Source organism: Ochotona curzoniae, unplaced genomic scaffold, assembly GCF_017591425.1.
Source record: "Ochotona curzoniae isolate NIBS_2020 unplaced genomic scaffold, NIBS_Ocur_1.0 patch133, whole genome shotgun sequence".
Classification (NCBI taxonomy): Eukaryota; Metazoa; Chordata; class Mammalia; order Lagomorpha; family Ochotonidae; genus Ochotona; species Ochotona curzoniae.
Genome location: NW_024466677.1, coordinates 275,474 through 289,275, shown reverse-complemented (window position 1 = coordinate 289,275; position 13,802 = coordinate 275,474). Strand labels below are relative to the sequence as shown.

Sequence of the window (13,802 nt, the reverse complement as noted above, 5' to 3'; positions counted from 1 at the left end):
GGAACAGGGCCGTGGCCACCCAGATGGGAGAACTGGGTTGAGTTCTGAGCTCCCGTCTTCAGCGCAGACCCTGCTGCTGCAAACCGTTAGAGAATGAACCAGCAGATTCAATATCTCAATCTTGAGCAATCCTGCTCTTTCAAGTAGATAAAAATCGACTTTCTTTTAAGCCTATATCTTGCCCCATTCTTAGTGCAGGCTGTGCATCAGCAGCATCACCTGGGAGTCGGAAATGTAGAGCCCCCAGCCCACCAGCAGATCAACAGACCCCAAATCTGTTCCTCAGGATGGCCTGAGAAATACGAGAAGTACCTGCAGTCAGGGTCCTTCAGCCTGGGGCTCTGTCGGCTTCGCCCAAGACTACTGCCAACTCAGAGGGTGATGGCAATCCACTAAATGCTCCACGAACCAAGGCTCCTGCCACCTGCAGGGACCTAGGTCACCCTCAGAACTCAGCACGCACCCTTCTCTCCCCAAAAAGAGGAAGGAGAGCCAAGTGAAAACCACAAAACCAACCCCAAAACGGCCTTCCCCAGTGGTTCTCTAGTAAAAGTGTGAGCATGAAAAGCATCCGAAGACAGAGAATGGGGTACAAATCCCAGGGGCCCTAAGATCGCTGACCCCCAATCCTGTGTGCTGGAAAACTTTGACAAACCAGGGATATCCCTGCCAAACTCCCAGTGACACCCAACTGTCCAGGGCAGGGCCTGAGTCCGAGCACAACCAGGTGGCATGAGGCCAGGGCTGGGCCTCACTGTAGCTCCCCGACATGGGCATGCACACCATTTAGAAACACCTGAAAACTGCCAATGCCAGGACTCAGCCCAGAACCACAGAACCTGGGACCCTGCTAAAGGTCAGCAGCACAAACGGCTCTCTAGGTGATGGATGACACAGTCAAGTTCACAGAAACTGACCTGGACCAAAAGAACGGGAATCTGCAAGGAGCAAAGGGAGCACTTGGGACGGGCGAGCAGCTCTCAGGTGAGCATCCGGGTCGCTGGTTGGGAGTCACTCCTCAGGACACTGCCCTGAGACCCGTCGGAGCACCAGGCTGATCAGATATTGCAGAAACTAGCTGGGTGAAGTCCTTGTCCCAGAGCCTTGCCCTGTCACCCTGCTCAGGCTTGACCCCAGCGGTCCTTGGATAAAACATAAACTCAGCTATCTGTACCCTCATTCCTTAAATGAAGATAATGGTGAATGATATCAGGCTTTCCTTTGTGTTACTATGAGAAACAATAAATAACCCACATAAAGCACTTCACACACACCCTGCGCCTCGGGAGAAGTCAAAGAAACATACATACACTGCTATTATCACCAAGTAATATTACTGTGTCCGACCCCTAGACCAAGCACACTACTGTTTCATCAACAAATGCCTCTTCTAGAGCTGTACAAAAATACCCACTGTCTTCTCAAAAGCTTGGAGCTGCAAGGGCCCCTGGCTCATGAAGCTTATCGGAACAGTGGGGCAGTATATTTTCTCAGGCAAAAAGAAAATGCTATTCCAGCCCAGCCCTCAGCAGCCCCCAGCTCCTATTCACCAACAAAAAATGACTGAGCAGCCAATAAATGATCAATTGATTGATTTCAGAAGAGCCTAAGGCATCAATTTGCAAACTTCAACAAGCTAAAAATAACACCTCTATCAAAAACATCACCCCCAGGCTGAGCCAGAAGTACACCAGATTACAGAGAATGGGCACCTGGAAGTCACCAGAACTGAAGCGTGGGAAGAGCACGGATTTCCATCAACTTCCCTCGAGGATGAAATTCCAGAGTCCCTCAATAAATATTTTTGAATAAAAAGAGACGGACATAAGTTAGGCAATTGGCTAAAACTCATTATAGAAAGTAAATGACGAGTTACTCAACATCCACAGGGTTTGCCAAACTACCCCAGTGCACGCACACACATAAACGCACACATGCCCATGCAGGCATACACATGTACAATCATGCACACAGACATATATTTGCATATGCCTGCACATGTATACACATACACACACTTGCCCTTGATTCCCTGTAGACAGTGGGCCAGAAGTCTCACAGGTAGAGCTTGCTAGGGAACTACAAGCAAAATCAAGCAAATAATGCCTACAGGAAGTGAATCCATTCCTGGAAGCTCTCCTCTTTGCCCTGATCTGCAAATGTTCATGAAAAGTAAAGGCGCCAGGGACACTGCAATGGTCCTGAACACCTGTCCACAGGAGTGATTCCCCAGCCACGTTCATCACAAGCAGCGAGGGCCTTGCTTGGGCAGAGGTGGACTCCAAACTAGGCACCTGAGGCCCATCCACCTCTGAAGACGGAGCAAGACCATCCAGGAGGAAGGCGTGGCACAGGGCAAGGACATCCTCCAATGTCCCAGCCGTCTTCCGGACTCCTGGCTGAGCCAAGACCAAGGCCAAGACCCAGGCAAAGGGTTACTGCGTGGAGAGGCTGCGATGGGAACTGACCAGTGCAAAGATGCGAGCAAGAGCAACACTCGCTCAAAGACTCCACTGCTCAGCTGTGTAAACAAATAAAACGGTCCATTTCTTCTGGATCCTCTCCTAGCTGTCTTTGTGCACACTCAACCACAAGCGCACGCGCACGAGCACACACCACTTCACATCTAAAAAGAAAAACAACCAAGAAAGGTCTACGGGACGGGTGTTTTTGTTTGTTTTCACTGCATGTGGAGTTTTGTTTTTTTTTCCCCCTCAGTCACATCTGACTTAGTGTTAAAACATCAACCTTTGGCCAAAGTACTCCTAAAACAAAGTTCTAATTGGCTCTGAGGTAGCTCCTGACAACCAAGGGAAACATCTTCCGTGGGCCTTGACCTTGATCCCCACATTGCTCTTGGGGTTGTAACTGCAGGGAGAGCCTGGTGAGGGGCGAGCTCTTCAGGGAGACCACAGAGAAGTGAGACACTGATGCCCTGCAGGGCAGCCAGGCCAGCAGTTGTGACCTTATGCACCTGCAGTATGGGTCAACCTCCCAGGTCCCAGTCTGTTGAGCCGTCCTCTAGGTCAGCAATCACAATACAAAGAGTTGGGGGTCAGAGGCCTGAGGCCAAAGCCCTGCAGGAGGGCCTCACACCTAGATCATTGCCCCTCCAGCAGCGTATCCCTCACCCACCCAACAACCACTGTGCTCAGTACACTGGAGGACCACTCAGAACTCCACCATTCTGGCATGCAAATCTCTCTTGAACGTATCAATGCAGAATTAAGCACATGCCCCAGGCCTCTCAAAGGCCGCTCCTGGTGAATGAAAGACAGAAATGAAGCATGTTTTCCCCTCAAAGATCGGGCTATTAGATCCTGTTATTAGAACTTTATTCTTAACTTGAGTGTTGTCCGGGTTTCAATAACAAAAAGCATAAGCATCAGGAACACATCTGCATGTGGAATACAACACAGCAACAAAAAAAGAGCTCATCTACCCACACTAATATGGAGACAGGATCCTGAGTGAGGTCACACCACCAGCGTGTTCCAGGTGATCCGATTTCTCAGAAGCCAAAACTAATCAACAGAAAGGAATTTCACTGGGAGCAGGAGACACAGGAAGAAGCTGGAAGCCTGGGAAGTCAGCAAACTACAACATCCAGAACGAAACCCAATGATTGACTGCCTGTTGCTCTAGTTTCACTGGAATATGGCCATTCTCATTCCTTTACGTCCACCTCTGCACTCAAACCACAAGGGCGGAGCTGAACAGCTACAGTGGAGTCTGCACAGCTCCCCAAAACCTAAAGTATGTGTTTGTTCTCAAGATGTTCATATGCGTGACATTTCATCCTCCTTTCTACTAAATGCTGTGCACTGCGTTGTGTTTATACTTGGGGATGCTATTGTAGCACAGCACATTAAGATACCACCTGGAACACCTCATAAGGACTGCTGTATTTCTGATCCAACTTCCTGCTTAGCATGCCTAGGAAAGCAGCAGAGAATAGCTTGGACCCCTACCACATGTGTAGAAAACCTGGATAAAGTTCTAGGCTCCCAGCTTTGGCCTGACCCAGCTCTAGCCAATGTAGCTATTTGGGAATTGAACCAGTGGATGGAAGCACTCGCTCCCTCTCTCTCTCTTTTTCTCTCTCTCTTTGCCTCTCCCTCTCTAATTTAGTCTTTCAAATAAATAAGTAAATCTTTTTTTTAAAAAAAAAGTTTTAATTATGCTACAATGCAAATGTTCAAAAGTCAACAGAATCAAATAACTATGTCTTTGCCATATGTGCAGAACACCTGGACTGAGTTCCTGGCCCTTGCCTCTGGCCCCAGCTCAACCCCAAGATCACGCACATTCGGGGAGTGAACCAGCAGAGGAGCGTTTGTTCTCAGTCCCACTGCCTCAAAATCAGTGGGGAAGTTACCAGCCTAGCAACTGGTTTGTGTCCAAAGGATGTGACACGTCTGTAGAATTACCCAGGTCACTCAGAAACAGCGACCTTGGCCACATCCCAAAATTAAAGGAGGGACAGGCAGGGGAAAGAACAGGAATTAGTGTTATGCACACTGCCACACTTCTCAAGGTAATTTTAGGACATAGGTAGTTGGGCAACGAGCTCAGCACCTATGAAAATACAGTATCTGTTAAGGTTAAACAGCTTGTTTTGTTTCCAGGGAAGAAAATTCTACCCTAACAATCACCTCACTTTTCAACCTTGAACAAGAGGGACAGCAAAATTTCCACTGCCGGCTGAACCTGCTCACACCACCCTGGCCTCTCACCCCTACATCACCTCCACGGATGCCTGGCTGGTCCAAGGCACTCTGGGAATGGTAGCATTTTGTCCAGAGTTTCTTCTCCCTTTTTTCTTCCTTCACCTCTTTTGTTTCTGGCCGTACGTCCTTCGACAATCACACTAAAATCACAGTTCCGTGCCTTTTTGCTTGGGCTCGTACTGGTCCCACAGACTGGGAGAGAATGAACACTTGGGGCATGATGCTGGGTCTCTGATAAATCGCCTCTCTGTTTGCCCACATGGGCATGAAGCCTCAGCAAATAGAGGCAGAGCGAACAATACTACCTGTTCATGCAGACATAGCACTGGTCTCAGTGCCCCAGACAATGAGCTCTGTAATTTACTCCTGAGAAAGAGCCTCCCATGGCCTGCACTGTGCCAGGTGCTTTGGAGAAAGATGAACAAGGGCTACTTCAGCCACGGGTGTAAAGATACAACAGCTGGTCCGGTCTCGGCTGGGCTCCCAGTGACATGGCCCCAGCCAGCCTTTCCACACTGAGATAAGGATCAGGATCCCATTCAGCCTCCACAATCCACGTACCCCAGGCAGCCTGGTTTTCCAGCATCCCAGCAGATGTAACAGCCCTGGGGACACTGTTTATCCACCTGGTTAGGGCGGAGGTTGGTTCCCTTCCCAAGCCCTGGGTCCCAAGGACCTGCTGGCAGCAACACTTTGTGCCATTTGCCACAAGGACCCAGGGGGCCACAGGAAGTGTGGCCACAAGGACAAAGGCAGCCTCAGGCTTAAATCAAGAGGTGTGCTTTCCCCCACGCAGTCTGCGGGCTACATACCCGCGTGCACAGCTGATCAAAATACTTCTGAAATCAGTCACTGTGGCCTGGAAATGAGCACAAAACACCAGGGATCCACCAAATAAAACATCTTTTGTTTCACACGTTTCTCCCTTGGAGCCATTCCACTGACCTGGAGCAGATAGCCATTTGAAAGTCTTGATGGCGCGACACACAGATCTAGGGTGGTCCAGATACAAAGATACCACGTGACCAGAGCTCACCTCTACATACAGGAGAACTTCAAAAAGTTCATGGGAACATGGAAAGGAGACATCAGCTGACTTTGCTGGTAAGGAAAATTTGTAAAATTCATGCAGCTTTTTTTTTTTAAAAGAATATACAACTTTTGAATTTCTGTTCAGTTATTTATCTGAGAGGCAGAGCACTTCTGCCCATGACCCGATTTCAGAAATGCCTGCAACAGGCAAGGGCTGGGGGCCAAGCTGGGCCAAGTCAGAGCCAGGAGCCTCGGGAACTTCATCTGGACCTCCCATGTGGATGGAAGGGCCCCAAGTACTTGAGCCATCACCTACTGACTAACTGGGTGCACCATGGCAGGAAGCTGGATTTGGAAGCAGAGCTAGAACTGAAACTCGGGCAATGTGGTTTGGGATGACACAGACTTCTCAAGCAGTGCCTTCCCTGCCAGGTCAAAGGCCTGCTCCTACACTATGCACCTTTTCATGAACTTTATGAAGTACCCTGCAAGTCACCTGCAAGGACTGAACAGGCAAACACGCATGAAGATAATAAGCCAACATCAATTCCCAAGACCCAGACTGCCATAGCATCTCAAAAAAAGATTTCAAAGTGTTCCTTCAAAGGGTTAAACCAAAATACACAAACACACACACTCACACACATCCAAAGTTTGGGCACCATTAGTTACACCATGAGGCACATGCAAGCCAGGCAGACGGACGAAAATCGCATTAGTCTGCCCTCCCTCCACCACTGCTCTCTGCTGGCCTCAGTTCAGCTCTGAGGCTATATTAGTCCCTGATTTGTTTAGCCATTGGATTGAAGAGAATGGAAGTACTACGTGAGCAGGAAACAGGACACTCATCAGTAGCTGGGATCTGTCGCCTGTTCCTTCTAGCACTTTGAGTGTCATATATCAACAGGCCCCAGAGAAATCAACATTTCAGGACAATCAGGTCAAAAGTGATATTCTTAGCACCACTTAACAGGATTCTGATCCACCGGAAACAACTCTCGGGCTGTCACAAAGTCTCCTCTCCCATCTCTCCCACACCTCCTTGATGCTGCCCCTTGACATTTTGTTACCACCATTTTACTTCCAATTCAGGACCCCTCCCTGGGGATGGGGGCGGAGCAGCAGCCAAGTGGAGCCTGCAAGCCCCTGCTGCCTGATCAAGAAACTTAACAATACACACAGGCTTCTCTTTCTTTCCCTATCTTTCAGCCATTTTCGTAGGATCTGTTCCACTCTTCTTTCTTCTTTGCCCCCCACTGCTGCCTCCTCCCGTGACTCCACCACCACCATCACCACCACCACCACCACCACCACCATCATCATCACCATCACCATCATCACCACCACCATCACCATCATCATCGTCATCATCTTCATCATCACAATCATTGTTGGGGGAAGGGACACAGAATAAAAGACACAAGAGACCTACATTATTGACAAGTCAAGTTCAGAATCTCTTGCATTTTCCTACCTGAATTGCAATCTGGTGTTCAATCGTTTTGTACGCAGAGTAATGTGTGCTGCCGGACTGAAAATGGAGCTGTAGAAAGAAACCAAATCAAAGCGTTCTGCTTATGTCACAAACTACAAGAAAACATCTTAAGCAGTTTATGAATAGCAGACAACCCTTCCTAGATTGAACTGCAGCCTTGGCATTCAATCAAGACCTGTGTACTTTTATTTTGTTGCTATGGATAAGATGATCATAATCATCCAAGGTAAAGTAAAAAATCACACAGTGTCTATTCAATAAGCAAAAAGGGGAGGGAGTGGCCAGGAGGGAGAATCAATGACATGAAAAGGAAAAGGCCGATGCCCATTAAGACGTAAAGGAAGTCAGTGTGCCGAGCGCGAGGCAGAGAACACGGAACTGTGTGCCAGGCAAGAGGGCAGATGACGAGAGACACGAGGAGGAGCCACGAGACTGCCTACAGCATAAGCCCCCTTCAGTCCTCACCAGGCCCTGGCCCTGCAACCCAGTTCTATTTCTGGGAAAGCCAATGCGTGTGTGCAGCAGGATTGGGGGGCCACCCGATGCCTGATGCATTCTTTCACAATGACGGAGCCGTGCATCCCAGGACTTCTCTGGGACCTGTACTCTAGTAATCCACACTTCCCCAAAGCAGAGCCAAGTCCTGTCCGAGCGGCGCCAGTTCTCCAGGGACCAGCCATGGTGGCAACCCAGGAAGGAACAGGCCCCTGGTCTAGGCAGTCAGACCCTCCAAGGGGCACAAGGTTTAAGCCCCTCTTCTGCTTTCCCTGAAATACCCCGCCCCTCCAGACCACCCACCAAAGAGGCAGGTGTCCCCAGAACAGAAAGGAAAACCGGAGGCCTCACCCCTATTTTCATTCTCCCAAGTAAATCCCCCTGAATCCCGGGATCCTCCCCACTTGTTAATCTTGGGAGCCACCCAACAGGGAAAACAAACAGCATCTGCTGACATAAACACCACAGCTCTCACTAAAGGATCTCAACCACTCGCAGAAACCCAGCTTCCCCTATGGCATCCCAGCAAATGACCCGCCAGCCCAGGATGACGAAGCGCCTTCGGGGGATTGCGGCCCATCCCTTCCTTGCACCACGAGCAAATGAGCTGCACCTCCAAACTAATCGTAGTGAACGGCTGCTTCCTGCTACCAGTGAGCTGCAAGTGCGATTCAGGCTCAGTTAATAATGTGCATCTTGCCCCTAGAAGAAAAATCACCCACTCCACAAGGTTGTTGCTTTGTTTTGTTTTGTTTTTTGAAAGAACCGAAAAAGCAGCTCACTAAAGAATGTTTTGAATGAGCTTCAAGATAAACACCATACGGCAGAAACCAAATCAGAGGAAGTGGTCTAAATCCATCCCGCCCACTGCAAAAGGCGGCAGGTATCCATTTTAGGATGAAGTGAACTCTCACACAACGTGATCTGCTTCAAATCAACAAAACATTACACACACGTGTGCAGAGTCCGTCTCAAAACACAATTAATTACAATTAAAAAGAGGCCCAATAAAGGTAGATCAAAAGAAAAAAATTCCTAGAGCTGTCAAAGCAGAGTGTCAAAGAGACACCCTCCGAAGAACATAAAGTGTGAGCTGAGCATGGAAGCTATCTCACACACATACACACACACACACACACACACACACACACACACACACACAGACCCTCGCTCCCTCCAGGGCAGCAGATCCAAATTAAACCACTGAAAAGGAAAGATGAATTTGCACCCTTTGTGCCCCTGTCCCTTTTGTAAAACCTGCCAGTCAGTATGCAGAGATTGCACTAATTACTGTGACAATTCTGCATCATGTTAAAACAACTTTTGCGCCTAGGTTTCTCTGCGGGTTTGGAATTCTGAGCTGAAGCGCAGCTCTTGTCTGAGAGGCGGGCTGTCCTTCTCTGCAGAACAGGCAACACTAACAACTTGCCCCTCTTTCGGCCCCTTGTATTCTCCACTTTTCCAATTGTCTGGTTCAGGGCTTAATGGAAATTTGTCCAAGCTTTTCTTCCCACAAACCCTGTGGAGCCCTAGGCGATCTGCACTTGGGGTAACCACAGAATCTTACATTGTCAATTAAAATTGAATGGACACCTGAAAATGAAGGGTATGTCAGGGAGAAAAAAAAAAATCATAGAGGCAGAGCCTTAACGAATAAATTAGTGAAACTTTGGCAAATCCAAGAGCAACTTTCATTCCTCCTATTCCTTCTTGCTCATCACCACTCAAATAACACCATCAAGCCAGAGCTTGGAGGGGTGTGGAGGGTGGCACCAGGGCAGCACATAGAGACATATACTGCAATGCGGATAACAAAACCATCACTGCCAGTTCCTAGGAACTCTAGCAGTGAAACTGACATCCAGGACAAAGTTCATTTTACCTACACACAATCTCCATCCTAATGCCCCAAGCAATATAATTTCCCTCAAACAACACCTGAAAATTTCCAACAACACCAGAAAATCGTAGACCAACACACACCCCACCCAAGCAGCTCCTTCTTGGGTGTAAGCCACACCTTCCTCCCTGCCAGTCACCTCCCCGTTGTACTTTCTGCAAGCTACAGCAATCAAGATTGAAAATCCTCTTTTCCCCTTTGGGTTTCCACTCCCTCCTGTCCCAAAGACACTTCTGAAATGCTCACTTTCAATCGTCCCAGTTAAACTCCACTGATACATTGCTACAGTGAGGCTTTTAAAGATGAAGATAAAAATAGCAACATCCAGTCAAACCATGGCACTCCAAACAGGGACCACCACTGGGGGCTCTCTGGAAGTTGTGTGGAAAGGCAGTATAAGAGACACTGTGTATTTTGGAAGGGGAGGGAAGATTGAGGGACCCTGGGCAAGATGGCTAAGGTTTCCCTGAGCAAGGAAGCCCAAAGGCCCGTGCCCTGAAGTCACCTGGCTCACCTCAATTCTGCATCCCTGCCTCATTCAGCAATAACCTGGGCCTCCCTCCCTGGAAGGCCCAAGAGTAACCCAGTGAGAATTCTGAGGACTTCTTCCGTTTCCTTCCTATCCTCCTAAGAGACTCACATCCAAATTAAACCTTTGCCCCGTCGTGCTGGCTTATGGAAGTCAAGTCCCGCCCTGCCTCTGGCAACTGCTCTCCCCAACACCTACACCTGTCCACAGAAGAGCCCACTGGGCAGTTCTCAGCATAGGCCTACAAAATCCTCTAGCAGCTTCGAACCTGGCATTTTATGATCAAGCACGCCCCTTGTTTTACTACCAATCACTGCTACTGGCTCTAACAGATACCCCAGAGGGAAAAACAACATATTCCAAACATCCTCAAAGTATGCTTAAAAAAAAAAAAATTAAAATCTTATGTTGCTTTTCCTTCAACCAAGTTAACTTCCAACATGATGAAGATTAATTTTTGATGCCTATTCCTTCTGCTAAATTGGGATGAAGTAGAGCATTTACTTTCTCTTCCGTTTTATGAGTTACCTGGAAAGTGTGTGTGCAAACATAAATAAATAGATCCCTTTTCGAAGAACATTTGGTTTTCTGGTCTACTTTTCTACTGTAGCTACTCCCTGAAACACTTAGTCTAATTTCCATAGCATTAGCCTAAAAGGGAGGAAAAAAAAATGCCTTTTTCTGAGCATCTCTGAGACAGCTCCCCAGACTATCAGTCATTCTGCAGGGTGGGGCGGTCGGTGACCAGAGGCCACCAAGTACACAGCCCCACCCCCAGCCCCATGTGGTTGACAGCCTTCAATACTGAATGGCTAATAAACTTGCACAGGATTTTGGGTTATTGCCTGACCTTATGAGGGGTGGAGGATGGGGGCAGGGGGGGACTATGAGGGCCTGTAACTTTAGAGAAAGCAAAACCAGCCCTGCCGCTCAGGCTGCGGACGTTGGTGTGGAGAGCTAGCCGGCCGGCAGACTGCTATCAACCTACAGCCAGGACTTGGCCAGGGCGCCCTTCACCCTCACTCCCGGCCCCCACCTTCCCAAGCAGGAACACGGACTCCCTCAGTGTTCCCTAAGTGTCCGCTCACCCTCATTAACTTGTTTCTTCCTTTCCTCAACCTGAAACCACCAGCTATGAGTCAGAGAGCGATCATTAACTTTTACAGCTTCCACACAGATCCACCTACTCACATTTGGGGAAAGAAGTATTGACTTGCAACATTGCCTGAGACCAAAATCCTCTAAGAAGACAAAAAATAAAGAAAGAAAATAAAATAAGGGGGTGGAGGGAGTGGTGGGGGGAATGGAAGGGGGAGCAATAGCTTCCAGGAAGTGTTATCTACAGGTCCATGGAGGGATGGGGGGATGCTACATTTGCTGTTTTTTTCGCTTTGTGCTACAATCTCTTTAAAAAAAAATTAAAAAGTAAAGTTGAGGTTGAAGTTGATGATGGTGATACGGATTTCTGGATTGATTTTTTGGAAAACAAGAGGCTTTCCTTTAAGCATCCAAACATTCTTAAACTATTGGACGGGGGTGGTGGGGCACTTTAAGTAACTCAAGTTTCCTACTCTTGAACCAAACACATTTCCTACCATATTAAAAAAAAAAATGGTGTGGGCGAAAGTGCTGAGACATGTTCCTAAGGCAGCATTTTTCATTAAAAGTTGCTACACTAACACTCTTAAAACGATGCCCCCTCATTACCCACTTAGCAGTGCGGCAACTCATAACGAATTAATTTACATTAATGTGGGTTTCATATGCCCTTCCCAGGGCTTGCCATTGTGATTCAGGTTCCATAAAACTGATGTGACAATAACACAGTGCCTTTTATTTCACTTTCCAAAACAAAACAACCCACCCCAAGACCCACACAAATCCCTTCCATTTTTTTTTTTAGGCACTTTACTAATATACTTAGTGCATCCTAATTGGCCCAGCAAGCACAAAGCTAGTGCTCTTCAGGGTAAATATTTATAGCATCACTCTTTTCCCATTCATTCTGCATTTTCTTAGAGAATCTCACTGTACCTACATCTGCAATTCATTGACTTTACAATTCACCACATGTTGGGATGGGAGAGGTCTCAGCTCCATCTGAATCACTACACAAATATGCAAGTGATTTATCGGTTTCAAACTGCAGACTGCAGAGAGACACTGCACTTTTCCTGAACATTACTTCTTCTGGCAGACCATGAACAATTACAGTGGGTACTAATTAAGCTCTGTAGATGTGCTGTGCCCTGCTAATGCCTACCAGGCCTCAAATTTATTTCCCCGATGCCAAACTTGAGCAAGCAATTTTAACTCCTTCAGAGCTGATCCTACACACAGTCAGGAAACTCCCCGCCCCATCCTCCCACCCCTCCACCCCTGACCCAACTGTCAGGGGCTCCTTCCTGAGAGAAAGAATACAAGATAACGGGCTGAATTACCAGCCCGGGAATCCAATGCCCCTAAGGTTGCAAACCTACCCTGGGAAGAGCCGACAGCAAGTCGGCTGATAACGCCAGTCAAAGCTCCCACCGTCCCAGCTTTGCAGTGAGCAGTTCCGGGATGCTCATCTATACCACAGGGCCAGGAAGTTGCTACATCCCCATAAGTGGAAAACAGAACCTCTGCCGGCCTGGTCTTCAAGTTTGGGCTGGACATAGGTCCTAGGTATGGCTAGCAGTGCAACACAAGGTATCAGCCCCCTGCACTGGGCAGCCATGCACACTCGCCCCACCGCACCCCTACACACGGGTACCCACACACTCCACGTGTGCCCCACGGCAGCCCACTCTGCAAACGTAAATGCAGATGGGTAGGATAACTCGTCACCTCTCTCCTTCCAGGGTCCTGACCACAGATAATGCCCCCAGATTGCCCGGCTCCGGATGCCTACATACGAACTGATGGAAAACATATTTTATTTGCTACAGAGAGCGCTGCGAAGTTTGAGCAGAGAAGGAATTGCTGCACAGCTATAGCAGCCCCTCCCCCAGGCCTCCCACGCCTCAGAGGAACCTCCAATCCCCAGCTGAAGCCAGCCATTCCCCTCCGGATCCCGGGAAGGGTCCGACCCACTCATCTCTCTTGGTCAAGCATTTATTCTGCCTCTACTGGCAGAATATTCTACCTCCGGGCCTCCAGCCCCAGACATGAGTGAGCTTTTCCCCAAACGAGTGGCCCTGCCACCCCCAAGAAACCTGGGATTCTTTGCTCATCTATTAAATTCTTACAACCAATCCTCCCTGCCCCCCACCACACTGCCCCTCTGAAACCCACATATATTAACCAGTGCCCTCTGCAATGTGTGTATTTTCCCTTCCAGCTCAGTGGAACATCATATAAATTAAAAGAGCCGTCTCCCAGATCAGGTTTCTTTAAGTACTCTGGGAAATATGCACAATATAGGCAATGTAGTCTTGGGGCAGTGGGGGAAGCTTGGGAAAGAAAGGCAGAAGGGGAGGGAAGCCCTAAGGAAGACTGTGAACACCTAGAGCAACTTTGCTTTGGACACGGGCCCCCGGCTCATTCCCATTCCTGAAAGTGCTTTTTACCAAGGTACACAATAGCCTAGGGGAGGAGAAGTAGGCTGGCAGGGAGGGGAGGAGGAGGGGTCTGTCTGGG

The 13,802-nt window shown here is 48.4% G+C and overlaps 1 protein-coding gene across 3 annotated transcripts in view; it reads right to left on the bottom strand.

Moving 5' to 3' along the window:
• LOC121166354 (transcription factor 7-like 2) overlaps nucleotides 1-13,802 on the bottom strand; it is a 73,708-nt gene that overhangs the window by 53,306 nt on the left and 6,600 nt on the right. The window contains exons 4-5 of one of the 3 annotated variants that reach the window (XM_040995500.1): nucleotides 7,237-7,305; nucleotides 4,841-5,831 (exon numbers count right to left, since the gene is read on the bottom strand). The exons of 1 other annotated variant lie outside the window; for it this stretch is intronic. In XM_040995500.1, coding sequence (XP_040851434.1) covers nucleotides 5,769-5,831; nucleotides 7,237-7,305 — 132 coding nt within the window. In that variant the 3' untranslated portion in view covers nucleotides 4,841-5,768. Of the gene's footprint in view, nucleotides 1-4,840; nucleotides 5,832-7,236; nucleotides 7,306-13,802 lie in introns of those variants that run through there. One more of the 3 variants, XM_040995497.1, reaches the window with a different exon arrangement.